We start from the raw sequence: 15,725 nt of genomic DNA on the forward strand, positions 1-15,725 counted from the left end.
AAAGGCCACACACTACAACCACCCTCCTGCAACCTGCAACTAGGGACCACCTCACACCAGACAAGGATGCGAGGTGCTGGACTACCTTCAATACCTGCAGCCTGCAGCAGGAAAACAACATTTTGTCCTCATGGGACCACTTTGTACACAATGCCATTAAAGCCTATAAATACCCCCTCCCCCATCTCAGATGTGAGGGGGTTGGAAAATTATACTTGTAAAGCCATATTGAGAGCAATAGTTCCAAGAGAGCAATTTGAGTTCATATTTCATCTTCCTCTTTCTCTCATTTTTGAGCTTGAAGCATAAGTTAATTTTCCAGCCACCAGTTGGTTGACGAGTTTTCACCGTCAATAGATTATTTTAATATTATTTAATATTAATATTGAGTAATAAGCATTTTTTAATAAGTAATAAGCATTTGTGTTTTTAAATATAATAAATAATTTAAATTATATTTGTTGAAATAAAATAGTCACCATATCAAACAAAAAGGGGCTCTCTTAACATGATTAGATGGGCAAATGGTAAGAATAAAGAACCTTGGCGTGCTTTATTCTGAGAAAACATTTCTCGATATATGATGAGTTAAAATTCATCATGTGAAGAGGGAAGTGATTCATTTAGCTAACCGTTAGGCAAATTTGGGTTTAGGTTGCAGTCTTGTAGTCAGTTATCTTACTTCACCATCGAGAAACGAAAGAAGACTTCCATATCCAAGTTTAACTCAGATGTAGCTCGCTTCTTTTTGAGTGTGAAGCAGTGTCAAACCAAAATACTCAACAAGCATTAGCTCTCCCAGCAAAGGAGATGATCCAGCCACACCTTCCAGTATGGCTACCTTGTTACAACTTCACTTCCATCACTAGGTTATTCAAAATCAAAGCATTCCTTTTTTAAAAAAAATAATAAAAGAACTCTAAAAAATAAACCTAATTTTCTTGAAAGGGAAAGAACTTGATGTTGGGTTTTATGCCCTAAATAAAACTCATTTCAATATAATCAAATTTACTTATTAATATAGATCAGAAATAACATTTAATGTTGCATGGTTCACATGATTTATTTCATGATTATATGTACATAATGTATAGATTCATCTGAAACCCTTTTCACATACTTGATCCTGTTTATTGTGCCGTCAACACATTGGAAAGTAAACATGGCTATGTGAATAAAGTTTCCTAGATTTATCAGACACAGGGTTTTACTGATATGATAATCTACAACAAGAGTTTACTTGTATTTGGAGAAATACTATGTTCTTTCCAGAACATTGGTTAAAGTAAAGCTCAGGTTGGATGCATGGAGTATGCATCGGAAGGGACCGATATTGAACTTTGACTTAGATTTATTAAACTTACCGTAATATCTATTCAAGTCAATATCGCCTAGTTGATCCTAGATCAAATGTTCTTAATCCTGATATGATTAGGCTCAATCTTGAAAGGCTATTCGTGTTCTTTGATTTGTTAGTTAAGCCTACTTTTAGGTCAGGGTGATACGTACATTTTGGGAACACGGTAGTGCAATTGAGTGGGAGCGCTATCATAAACATGGAATCTATAGCTTCTATCTGGCGAATAGTAAGCAAAGGATGATCTCCTTCGAGCTTGACCAAACGAACATAAATGGTGGAGTACTCATTTCACATTAGCTGAAATATCATTTATACGGGGTCAAGTGTTTTAAGGAATAAATACATTGTAGGGTGTAACGGTAATTTAATCCCTTTACAGTGTAGATCATTCATATAGAGGATCATTGATCACATTAGGATTATAACAATGGATAACTAATGATGTGTCTATATGGTGGAACATATAGAGCATTCTATATACTGACAGTGCAATTCTAAGTTCTATGCGTGGATTCAACGAAGAATTAATAAGTTAGTGAATTTTAGTGCTAAATTCTTGATCTACTTATTGGAAGCTCGGTTATATAGACCCATGGTCCCCCCACTAGTTGAGATAATATTGCTTGTAAGACTCATGTAATTGGTTTTGATTAATCAATTATAATTCACGAATTAGACTATGTCTATTTGTGAAATTTTCACTAAGTAAGGGCGAAATTGTAAAGAAAGAGTTTATAGGGGCATCTTTGTTAATTATGATACTTTGTATGGTTCAATTAATAAATATGATAAATGACAATATTATTTAATAATTATTTATAGTTATTAAATAGTTAGAATTGGCATTTAAATGATTGAATTAGGAAATTGGCATTTCTGAGAAAATCAGATACAAAAGGTGTTAAAATTGCAAAATTGCAAAGCCCAAGGCCCAACCTATTAAAGGCATGGCCGGCCACCTATTGTAGCATTTTAAGTTGATTTTTTCATTATTTTAATGCCATATAATTCAAATCTAACCCTAGTGGAATGCTATAAATAGATAGTGAAGGCTTCAGAAAAATAAGACTTTTCTTCTGACTTCTTCTGATTCAGAAAAACTGAGCCTTCTCTCTCCCTATCTTTAGCTGCCACTTCTTCTCTTCCCTCTTGATAATTTCGAAATCCTTAGTGATTAGAGTAGTGCCCACACACATCAAGCAATACCTCAATCATAGTGAGGAAGATCGTGAAGAAAGATCATCAGCAAAGGAGGTTCAGCATCAAAGATTCAGAGAAAGAGATCAAGGTTCAGATATTGATAATGCTCTGCTACAGAAAGGAATCAAGGGCTAGATATCTGAACGGAAGGAGTCATATTATTCCGCTGCACCCAATGTAAGGTTTCTTAAACTTTATATGTGTTTATTTCATCGTTTTAGAAAGTTTATATTTAGGATGTTAATAAACATACTTGTGAGTAGATCTAAGATCCTGGTAAAATAATTTCCAAAAACTGGCCTCACAGCCATGGTAATTGATTTACTTGCAAGAAATTTGGACTTTAAAACGATTACTTGTATGTTCTTTGGATGGTATCATGTTGTATTGAGTGTTATTTGATGATTGATTGATGTTTGTGAAATTTTCGTGAAAAATAATTGCGATTTTATCTCTGGAATTATTTTTATTGGATAGTATGGAAAAAATTAAGCAAGTTAGCCTTTTACAGAACTTAATTTGGATTTTATTTGAATTAGTTATGATTTTTTGAAGATTTGAAAAAATCGAGAATTTGTCTTGATATTTTCCTGCGATCGCAAATCTGTCCGTACAGTTTCGAAATTTTTTATTTTTCTTCAATTTTTCATGCTTTTTCATGGAATTAACTTCCAATTTTTTGTATAGTTTTGTATTTATACTATTACTATTCCTAATTCAATTCTAATTATCATTTTGAATTAATTTAATATTTTTTAAATTTAATTCAAGATATTAGTGTAATTTGAATTTGAATAGAATTAGTATCTATCTTCTTGCTTAAAAATCTATCTTATTTTTAAATTTGATTATATCTTTTTTTTAAATTTAAGGTCAGATTTTATAAGATATTTATAAAATCTTTTAAGATATTTTTTAAAATATCTTATCTTTTAAGATATTTTTAATTATATCTTATCTTTTAAGATTTTTTTTTAAATCTTTTTAGATATTTTGACCTTATTTAAATTTAAAATAAGATATTTATAATCATGTAATTTTAAATAGATGTAAGATATTTTGCTAACTTTTAAATTTTGTTATTTTATTTATTTAAATTAAATTTAAAATCTGAAAAGATATTTCATTTATCTTTTCTAATTTTTTGTAATTTCTATTTTTAAAATAACATTTAATTTTTAAAAGTAGTTAGCAAATTTTTGAAATGATATTTAGGTTGGTTGAAACCTAATTTTTCAAAATTGTAGGTTTAATTTTAAATTTATTTTTTTTATTTTCGAATTTTTTCAAATTCTTTTAAAATTTTCGAAATTTTTTTTTATTTAATTAATTATTTTCGAAATTAAATATTTAAAATTAAATAAATCCTACATCCAACTATCCAGCTAACCTTGTTGCAGGAGTATGTGTTTTAGCTTGTATGTAAGTTTTTAAAACCTATTATTACTTGATTGCAAATAGCCATGGTTACCTTTTGCCAGATCTAATGATCTGATGGCTCCCTTGGTCAAGATAATAATTTGTAACAGGTATATTTACAATCTTCTTTCATCTGTGTATGACCGAGCAACATGATAGGACCCATCCAAAGTGTGCCTGTGTGAGCCTATGTGTTTAATTTTATTATAGATGCATATAGGTTAATGTTGCTAAAATAAATTATCATAGTTATTGATAGAATTTATTTAGGCCCATTTAGTTTTTGGGCCTATTCAATTAATAATAGTTGTTCTTATTAAGGTTAAATTCCTCTCTTTTGGGCCTTGTGTGAGAGTTGGGAGCCATAGAAGTGGGTACGACATACTGAACCCAGCACCCCCTCACACAAACCACCCCAATTGTGAAGGCCCATTTGCCTGATTTGAACAACTGTGCTAGGTTAATTACACTAGTTTAACCTAATAAAATTGATTAGCAACATAATTAATTTCATTTATTTTGAAATTAATTTAAGAAAAATATAGTTTAAAGAATTTTTTATTCTAAGCTAAACTATATGTATTTTCTTGTATTTAATTAAATATAGAATTATAACCATCTAGATTCTTTCTGGAGCTTAATTTAAATTTTTCATTAAATATTCCTATTTAAGTTGATATTTAGTTATCTTCAACTAACCAACTTAAATCTGAATATCTTTTGGATTTAAAATTTCAAAATTAAGTTGAAGAATTTTAGGCATTGGTTATTAAGATTCTTTAGATATTTTTTAAGTTAATATCTTTTCAAATATTAACTTAAAATGGAATATTTTCAAATTAAGTGGTTACAACTTAATTTTTGATATTTAATTAAATTTAAATTTGAAAAATATTTAGGTTCTAGATTTTTTCTAATACAACCTAAATTAGATATTTTTTCAAATTTTGTGGAAAAGATACTTAGTCAAATAAGATATTTTCTAGATAGTTAACTAGACTACTTATTATTTCTAATATTAAATAGGAAAATATTATAAATTGTGAAATTAATTATTTAATTAATTTTGGTACAATTTATTTTAAGTATATTTTTCCTAGTATTAAACTAGAGATTAATAATTAAGCCTTCTCTACACTTAATTATTTATTTCTTGAATTTAATACATTTAATTAATTTGAAAATTAAATATCTAAGTTGATTTTTATCTTCATACTTAAATATTTCTTTTTCATGACATTTAATTAAATAGAAAATTATTTTTAGTTGAAATTTATTTTTTCAACTAAATTTAAATAATTTTCAAAATATATATTTTTTCTTTATTTTATTAATCAATTTTCGAAATTGCATTTCTTAAATGCTAGAATTTCGAATTTTATCTTGAAAAATAGATTAAGTTGTAAATTAATTATTTTAATTAATTCTTGGATCAACTTAAATCAATGATTTTTTCATTTATTGATTAATTTAAAATAAATTGAATTAAAGTATATTATTAGAAATTGAATTAATTAGTCATAGGAAAATCTAGATAGGTGATATTTTTGCTTGAAGTATTTTTCTAGTGTATTTAATTAAATAGAAAATTAATATTTAAGTTGATTTTCATCATCATACTTAAATATTTGAAATTTTTCTTATATATTTAATTAAATAGGAAAATTATATTTTTTGTTGTAAATTAATTTTATTAATTAATTTTGGGCCAACATTAAATTAGAATAATTTTTCCAGGATTAATTTTTTATTTTAACATGCATTTTCGAAAATTATATTCTTAAATACTTTAATTTTTCAAAATGCAATATATATTTATAGAAAATTAAATTTGAGTTGTAAATTAATTTATATTAATTTTGTAACAACTTAAATTGAATATTTTTCTAAATATTTATTGGAAATTATTACTAAGATGGAAATAATTCATGTTATTTTTATATCCATCTAAGTAAAATTTATAAATATTAAATTAAAATTTATATTTAGAATTTTTCATTCTAAATTAGAAATTTTAAATAAATATATATTTAAAATAAATAAATTAAATAAAGAGAATCAAAGAAAATACAACTCACTTTAAATAATGAGCTTGATTATTATTAAGATATTCGATCTCCATTGTTGGTCTTACAAAAGTTAAATGTTTTCAATATAACCTCGAGACGCTAGACTTCGTCCCCTATGGATGGTTATTCGTTGAACGCATTTAACACCGTAAGATTTCATTTGATAAGTGTTTTGTAAGTTTTCGTCTCTATTAGACTCTCCCCTACGGTGACTACTTAGAGATAAACTTATGAAACATGAAACAATGGTAGAGGCTCATGAAATGAGAATAACCTTGACTCTCGCCTACCGGGACAACGTTGGATTCTTATTTTGATCGAATAAAAGGTTGCTAGAATGGTTTCTATTTTAGATGAGCTGACAACTCTATTCAATAAATGATGCTTTGACTCTCGCCTACGGGACCTTTGTATCAGTTTGTTGAAAACCTTGGAAATTATTTAGGATTGTATGTTTTAGTATTTTCACTAGTCATTCCTACTTGTTATATGTTTATAATTTCTGAATTGTGTATGAATTTATATTGAACCATGTTATTTTCTGTTATTAAGTTGTAGTTTAATTTCGAATCTTCATTGTTGGTCTAACATGTTTGTTTTTCTAATGAGATAAATCCCTAATGGATTTTCACCATTAGACATACATAATAGTGTAAGATCTCGAAAGATAAGTATTGTATATGCGACATCTAACTGTTCATCAATTGATGACACCTTAGACTAGTATTTTTACAATATGAAACAAGAAGATTACATAAATAAGATTACTTTGTCTTTCGCTAATCGAAGCATCGTTGGATTCTTATTTATAAACGAAATTATCCTAATTCCTCTTAGCTTATTCATTTCGAATTAGCTTCAAAACATATCATTGGATGAATGGTCTATAAATCATTTCATGTCATTATATTTTCTCTTAAGAAATTAAATGACGCATATGATTATAATCCCGAAATTCTATTCCCAATTTATATAAAACCTCAATCTTAGAAATCTCCTACTTGTATGGGCAAATCTGACTTAGAGTTTGTATTATTAGTGGTGGTCCAAGAAAGAATTACTCATTATATTTGGTTGAATTTAAGTCTTTGACTTTAATTTTAGAATCCAAACAGAAATTTTCTTATATTTCTAATTCCAGATACAATACAGTTACACTTTCTCAAGTGTTTAATATCCATCTTTTATTAATGGATTCAAACCGTATGGAATATGAGTTAGGTGATTCGTGACCGGGGATCCACTTGTAGTATTCTAAGAACTCTTTGATGTAACTAAACCTATGTCATCAAAAGATACTACCACATTTTTTTAATCTATGGCATTTGTATCTTGTTCATAGTGGATTTGACAAGATCAATCTCTGCAAAGAGTTAATATGCCTATATCCACTGAAAGTAGTTCATCTCATTCGCAGATGGATGTACATTCAGGGGTGGATATGAGTTTTTCGTTGTATTCTTAAAACGATAACTCTAGATTATACCTTTTAGCAAGAAATTTGAAATGTTTGAAAAATTTCATTAATTTCTAGCAATGGTTAAAACCATTAAGGTAAGTGGTTAAAGATCTTGCGAACTGATAGGGGTGGAGAAATAGTTAGTAGATATGCAGTTCAAAGATCATTAAATTGATTTTTGAATTATATCCAAACTTACCTCCCCAGAAATTTCGAGTTGCATGTTGATGATTAGTTACTAGTCGTTGTCTAATTCCTTCTATGGTAATACAATTTCAGAATGATGTAATGGTTGTATACTTAATGTAAATCATTACTAGATTCATGGATGACCTAATCAAAATCTTAAGAAAGGCTAGAACTGTTAACCATGGTTTCTTAGCTATTCTAAGTGATTAGGGGTGGACCATCCCATTGTCAATAGATAAGAAAGTGTTTGTTCAAACAAATACTACTTTTCTAAGAAAATGACTAAGTCTGAAAAACAAGTAGCAAATAAAAGAGATATTTAATTCTTGATTCCAAAAGTGTTCTATCGTCTTATATAATATATGATGATCCCACTGCCTCTGTTGTCTTGGCACAACCGAAGAGATCAATACCATTTAGTTTTCTTAGACATAATTCACGGTACCTTGTCGTAGTGGGAGAGTTTCTAGGAACTCACCTTCTTATGACTTGGGAGACACTAGTGATTAAAATCCATTGTGAGTTTAAACAAGTAATGGATTGTCAAGATAAGAAACTAAGAAGAAAGCCAATAGAACTATGGTTTAATCCATTCACATGGAATAACCTAAAGTTTTCTATTACAAGGACATAAAAGGAAATTTTAGTTAATAAGTCTATTCAATGGACTTAACGAACTTCCTGTTCCTAGTATTATAGGTTTGAGTTTATCTAAACCTATGGCTTGTGGTATACCTGGTAATTACTTACTCTAATGCAAGCAACTTACTTTAGTAAGATGTTGAAGCATTTTCTTTCTAATGGCAATCTATAGAAGCTTCACAACTTCTTAGGCATAGATTTTATTTATCTAAGGAAAAGTCTCAACTATTCCAGAAAAGATAAAGCCATGAAAGAATTTCTTATATCAACAGTGAGAGGTCTTAGATATGCTTTTGTATGCCTTAGACCAGACACCTGCTGTTGAGTGGGAGTAATGAGTAGGTATCAGATTAATCCAGGAGAAGAACATTGGAAGACAATCAAGTAAATCCTAAGATTAAGAAGAGGAACTATATGTTAGTCTATAAGGGTGTGTTTAAAACTCTTAGACTACACCATATCAGATTTCGAAATTTGCCTTTGTGCTAGTAAATCTTTCTGATAAGATGGTGGTTACTCTGGGGGTGGAATAGTGATTTTGGAGAAGTGTAAAAACCTATCTGAAGTCTCTAGGTCTACCAGAGAGAGACTGAATGTTAAAGCTGCAGGAAAGGTACTTATTCAGTCTAAGGACAGTTCTATACATTTTGGCATCATTCCAAACTGCCTTAAACTACTAGTGTTAATTTTCTGATTAACCAAAAGTAGTTGCCAAAGGTATAGAATCCAGTATCCCAAGAGAGTAGACATATAGAGAGGAATTTCACATTATCAATGATTTTGTGATTAAAGGAAGAGTAATAGTGGAGAAAAGGTTGTGGTTAATTCAACCTTTCAGATCCTATTACGAGGAGTTTACTACTACTACACTTGATTTGTATATCAAGGTGTTGAGATTATTTGAAACGCACTTTTTGTTTTATATTAGTGCAAGTGGGAGTTTGTTGGGTTTTATGCCCTAAATAAAACTCATTTCAATATAATCAAATTTACTTATTAATATAGATCAGAAATAACATTTAATGTTGCATGGTTCACATGATTTATTTCATGATTATATGTACATAATGTATAGATTCATCTGAAACCCTTTTCACATACTTGATCCTGTTTATTGTGCCGTCAACACATTGGAAAGTAAACATGGCTATGTGAATAAAGTTTCCTAGATTTATCAGACACAGGGTTTCACTGATATGATAATCTACAACAAGAGTTTACTTGTATTTGGAGAAATACTATGATCTTTCCAGAACATTGGTTAAAGTAAAGCTCAGGTTGGATGCATGGAGTATGCATCGGAAGGGACCGATATTGAACTTTGACTTAGATTTATTAAACTTACCGTAATATCTATTCAAGTCAATATCGCCTAGTTGATCCTAGATCAAATGTTCTTAATCCTGATATGATTAGGCTCAATCTTGAAAGGCTATTCGTGTTCTTTGATTTGTTAGTTAAGCCTACTTTTAGGTCAGGGTGATACGTACATTTTGGGAACACGGTAGTGCAATTGAGTGGGAGCGCTATCATAAACATGGAATCTATAGCTTCTATCTGGCGAATAGTAAGCAAAGGATGATCTCCTTCGAGCTTGACCAAACGAACATAAATGGTGGAGTACTCATTTCACATTAGCTGAAATATCATTTATACGGGGTCAAGTGTTTTAAGGAATAAATACATTGTAGGGTGTAACGGTAATTTAATCCCTTTACAGTGTAGATCATTCATATAGAGGATCATTGATCACATTATGATTATAACAATGGATAACTAATGATGTGTCTATATGGTGGAACATATAGAGCATTCTATATACTGAGAGTGCAATTCAAAGTTCTATGCGTGGATTCAACGAAGAATTAATAAGTTAGTGAATTTTAGTGCTAAATTCTTGATCTACTTATTGGAAGCTCGGTTATATAGACCCATGATCCCCCCACTAGTTGAGATAATATTGCTTGTAAGACTCATGTAATTGGTTTTGATTAATCAATTATAATTCACGAATTAGACTATGTCTATTTGTGAAATTTTCACTAAGTAAGGGCGAAATTGTAAAGAAAGAGTTTATAGGGGCATATTTGTTAATTATGATACTTTGTATGGTTCAATTAATAAATATGATAAATGACAATATTATTTAATAATTATTTATAGTTATTAAATAGTTAGAATTGGCATTTAAATGATTGAATTAGGAAATTGGCATTTTTGAGAAAATCATATACAAAAGGTGTTAAAATTGCAAAATTGCAAAGCCCAAGGCCCAATCTATTAAAGGCATGGCCGGCCACCTATTGTAGCATTTTAAGTTGATTTTTTCATTATTTTAATGCCATATAATTCAAATCTAACCCTAGTGGAATGCTATAAATAGATAGTGAAGGCTTCAGAAAAATAAGACTTTTCTTCTGACTTCTTCTGATTCAGAAAAACTGAGCCTTCTCTCTCCCTATCTTTAGCTGCCACTTCTTCTCTTCCCTCTTGATAATTTCGAAATCCTTAGTGATTAGAGTAGTGCCCACACACATCAAGCAATACCTCAATCATAGTGAGGAAGATCGTGAAGAAAGATCATCAGCAAAGGAGGTTCAGCATCAAAGATTCAGAGAAAGAGATCCAGGTTCAGATATTGATAATGCTCTGCTACAGAAAGGAATCAAGGGCTAGATATCTGAACGGAAGGAGTCATATTATTCCGCTGCACCCAATGTAAGGTTTCCTAAACTTTATATGTGTTTATTTCATCGTTTTAGAAAGTTCATATTTAGGATGTTAATAAACATACTTGTGAGTAGATCTAAGATCCTGGTAAAATAATTTCCAACAGTTGAAATATATGAATTGAATAAAAAAAAAGAAAAAAAATTGATAATTAATAATGAGATAATGGATGAATCTATATAAGGGGTTAATAGAACGAATCATACTTTTACCTCTAAATTATACCTGCTACAATCTCGTTATTATATATAAAGGGACTTTTTATCGAACAAGCAACTCATGTGTAATTAAAAAATAGGATCAAAAAAGAAATAATAAAATGTTTGATCTATTTACCGAGAAGGCCTACGGTTCGAGTTCGTATAGCCCTATAAAATAGCATATTTGTAATATATACAATTATTTTATCTCGAGATAATCTTGAATCTATTCTATCTTATCTAAATAAGCTAAAATTAGCAAAAAAAAAAAAATAATTTGTAAATCCTATAATTCTTTAGAGATAATATAAAAAGCAACGAATTTGTATAATATACTTCGATTTATTCTATTTATTTTCTTTTAATTTTATATCAATATTAAATCAAAATAAAATCGAAGTAAATAGAATAGAAATGAGATTTTAGTAGATATATAGAATCTTGAAAAGGAGGGGAATAGTAATTTATTCCTAAAAAATATCTAGGAAAAAGAAGATTTAATCGGCAATATCAACTGATTCCCGCGTAGTCAAAAGAAATATGAAAAAAAGTCCCACTGTTCCAACGTAGAATTTGAATATTTATTTGAATATCAGAATACTGGATACATATCTTATTTGGGAGCAGTCTAAACTGTAAAAACGGGATTGTGGGAGAGCAATACAAGCGTCGTGCTACTAGGCGAAGCGGTGGGGTGATGCACCCTAGATGGCGAGAGTTCAATAGGCGAAATCCTAAACCTTACACCCTAAACCCTAAACAACATCATGGCATGCTCAATCATCTCTTAACTTAGCTATGTTGGGCACTTTAACCATTGTTGTAGCTCATCATATGTATTTGATGCCCCTTATCCAGATCTAGCCACTAACTATGGCACACAACTTTTATTGTTCACACATCACATGTGGATTCGTTATGATCAGATGATAATATTAGTTGATAATTTTGTGAAGGATTCTTGCGATAAGGTTTTATTAACTCCTAATTCATGTTGAGTAGACTTTGTTATTGCGAGAATTCTTAATTCATGAGTTATAGGGAGGGACTTATGTCACCACAAACAGAGACTAAAGCAAATGTTGGTACTAAACATCCTCCCTTGTTATTGTATAGGCTCCCACACCAATAACATATTTTGGTTGCGACATTTGTTCATATAATCTCACTAAAGAATGAGCCATTTTCATTGTGGGAAATTTGTCTTTTCAAAGCTATCACCCTACTAAAAGTAATAATCTTGTGATAAGTCCCATTCTTAGTTAAAAATATAGTAAAATCACTTTTTCTATTCTTTTCGCTACTAAGAAATAGCGCAAAATTAGTCAATTGGTTGCCGACATTGTTACAAACATTTAGTTGAGAACAAAGAAAACCAATCAAATCCAACACTCAAGGCAGACGAGAAACACTCCATCCCAACTTTTAAGTTCTCTGAGCAACAAAAAAACAGAAAATGTATAAGCTCAAGAGACAACTCAACATCTGTAAAATTTGGATAAAAAAAACAAACATGTCTGCAGTGGCGGACCCAGAATTTAAAGTGAGGGGGGGCGTAAATAAATTTAAAAAGAAAATATAAAGTGTAGTTAGTGGGGTTTGAACCTTTACCCTCTAATCTATTTACCAACTACCTTAACCATTACACCAAGGTTACTATTATGTCTATAAATATCATCTTTTAATACAAATATATGTTGTAACTAATTAAAATACATATACATTTTTTTCTCGATTTTTTTTTCAGGGGGGCAGTCGCTACAATGTGGGTCCGCCCCTGCATGTCTGCTTTGGTGTAATTAAGATTAAATGGAATGAATAATACAATTACAATATTTGATGGAGTTTTTTAACTTTTATAATTTTAATATGAGAATTATAATTACCAATATATTACAAAAAGATTTTTCTACTCTTCTCTATCTTATCTTTTTACCAAATGTAAAGATATTTTAGTCAATATATTTATTATTTAATTTTATTTTTATACCAAACTAAATAAAAAATTGATTACAATGTTCATTATACATTTCCGTGAACCAATAACGCAAAAAAAAAAAAAAAAAAAAAAATTAAAATTAAAATTAAAAGCAAATGTAGCTGTGATCAGTCATTACACTAAATAAATTTGATCTTTACCAAATTGAAGAACGAGATTATGGTTATTCCACACAGAACATGCATTAAATATCTACATTGAAAAAAAAAAATTAAAAAAAGATAAAGAAAAAAAAAAGTCGCTACTCCTCTGAAAAGAAAAGATACCAAAGTTGTGACCTGCCAGTTACGTTACATAAATTAACACCCTTGACTTCACTCGTTCAAACTCTTTTCCTACTATATGCACATCAATACTTTCTCTTAAACATGGGAAAGTGTTATGTATTTACATGTTTACTGATCTTAATGTTATCAATCAGTGTCATCAACACCCAATTCAGTCTTGACTAGTTATCAGCTCAACCCAGAACCCTTCTCAAATCAGATTTCTGTTCAGAATTAAGCTTCGATGGAAACATCACATCGAATTTGATTCTGAGATTACCTCTTTTGCTGGGATCTTTTGAAATGGGCATTCCCTCGTTCTGAATTACTACTTCATGACCAGGCTTAACTATATCTGTGACTGAGATACTAAGTACCCTCCCGTCCAAGCTTGTTACATTCAGAGTTTTCCCTGTTAGAGCCTCTAATAAAGATATTCGTTGCTTAACCACAAGATCATTCCCATCTCTCCGGAAAATACCATGAGGTTTCTCTTCAATTACGAAGATAAGATCTGACGCAGTGATTCCAGGTTCTTGGTTACCTTTCTCTGGGAAAGTGATTTTGGTACCCTTTTTCCAGCCAGGTTTAATGTCAATCTTTAAAATTTCATCAATGGTCTTTGACTTACTGCAACAAAAATAATCGTTGATACATAATAAGGCCAAAATTGAATATGAACAATAAAAATGCAATGCTTCAAGCTTAAGATGAAATACCCATTATAATGTATATAAAAATGATTCATAATTTATTGTGGTTAAAATATGTCATAGTCAGTTAGCTGCTCAAGATCTAAATTAGCACTGGTTTTTTATTTCTTCTGTGTAATGCCATTTAAAGCCTGCACAATGTGCAGCTTTAATCAATTTAAAACAGAGTTTTGGGTATCTGTGTTATCATTTCCTGGGAAAAGTCTTGAAAAGATTATGACTAGCTAGTACTTCCAAGAGGTTGGATGTATTCAAAGACAATAAAAATTTCTATGATGGGCTGTCTGGAACAAATAAATTAGTTATTTAAGAAATATAGTAATTTGCACGAATTTTCAAGCTCACCAAGTTAATAAAATCAGTGGACAGAGAAATTAAATAAATTAATAAAGAGAAAAATGACATTGAGTTACCCAAAATCATCGATAACAGTTCTAGAAATTGTCATTTTCTTTCTAGTTCCTTTAAAGAGATCCTCCAAGCTACACGGCAACTTTTCCTCAACCGGTTGTGCTTTTCTGGTAGAGTTAGTACTATTAATCTTCTGCTCCCGACTATGTCCATTACCATCATCAGATCCGCCAAAAAATTCTGCAAAAATATCATCCGGATCACGAGGATCGAACCGGAACCGAGAGCCACCATTGCTATTAATTCTCATTCCGTGACCGAAAGAGCTAGGAGAAGAAGAAGGTGATGATGAAGAATTGAAGTCAACTGATTTAAGAGCTTCGGCGCCATAGACATCATAGATCTGACGTCTTTGAGGATCAGCAAGGACGTCATAGGCTTCGGAGATGAGCTTGAACTTGGCCTCCGCTTCCTTATTGTTCACCTGGTTCTTGTCAGGATGCCACTTCATAGCCGACCTCCGATAAGCCTTTTTCAGTTCCTCCTCCGTTGCGTTCCGCTTCACCTTCAAAACGTCATAGTAATCAATTCCCATATCAGCTTCTCTAAATTCTGTGATGGGCAGACTATCGATCGAAGCAGGCAGTAACCTTCTTCTATTCTTCCTTTTGATTCGACGGTAGAGTAGGATTTCGCAATTAGAAAAGCATGTGAAGGGGTTGATGAATTCGGTGGGAGAGAGCTCCGGCGAGTGGAGCGGTTAGTTCACAAGAAGCTTATATGAATTATTATGAATGAATTTTAATAAAATAATAAATAAAAATGTAAGTTGTGCGCGTTTATTTCGGATATTTCCAAACGGGTCGAAGGAAGACTTCAGTGACAGCTATATTTCCTTGAGGTTACAAAAGTCCAATGGCAAAATTACACTTTATTTTCTAAATAAAACATATAAAAATCAGAGAGAAGTACTTGATTTCTTTATTTTTATTTATTTTTATGTTTTTTTTTTAAAGAATTATCCAATATAGTGTTTTTTTAATTTTTTTTTTTTAATTTACAGTTTAGATTTTTAAATTGGTTGCACCGCTAGTTGCAATAGGATTTTTATATGATTTTACATTTAAC

The 15,725-nt window shown here is 30.3% G+C and overlaps 1 protein-coding gene across 1 annotated transcript; it reads right to left on the reverse strand.

The window, feature by feature from the left end:
• Nucleotides 1-13,352: 13,352 nt before the first annotated feature.
• LOC115714286 (uncharacterized) lies at nucleotides 13,353-15,509 on the reverse strand. The gene is made up of 2 exons (XM_030642932.2): nucleotides 14,660-15,509; nucleotides 13,353-14,163 (listed from the first exon to the last, which is right to left on the reverse strand). Exons 1-2 carry the CDS (start codon nucleotides 15,190-15,192, stop codon nucleotides 13,728-13,730), a joined length of 969 nt encoding a protein of 322 aa, XP_030498792.2. The 5' UTR covers nucleotides 15,193-15,509; the 3' UTR covers nucleotides 13,353-13,727.
• Nucleotides 15,510-15,725: the final 216 nt, after the last annotated feature.

The sequence above is a fragment of the Cannabis sativa genome, chromosome 4 (genome assembly GCF_029168945.1).
Source record: "Cannabis sativa cultivar Pink pepper isolate KNU-18-1 chromosome 4, ASM2916894v1, whole genome shotgun sequence".
Taxonomy (NCBI): Eukaryota; Viridiplantae; Streptophyta; class Magnoliopsida; order Rosales; family Cannabaceae; genus Cannabis; species Cannabis sativa.

Excerpts from the sequence above, each read along its gene's own strand:
- LOC115714286 (XM_030642932.2), bottom strand. The coding sequence starts at position 15,192 with ATGGGAATTGATTACTATGACGTTTTGAAGGTGAAGCGGAACGCAACG. Across the intron at positions 14,164-14,659 it reads ACTGTTATCGATGATTTTGG|TAAGTCAAAGACCATTGATG; the intron begins GTAACTCAATGT and ends TTTTTGTTGCAG.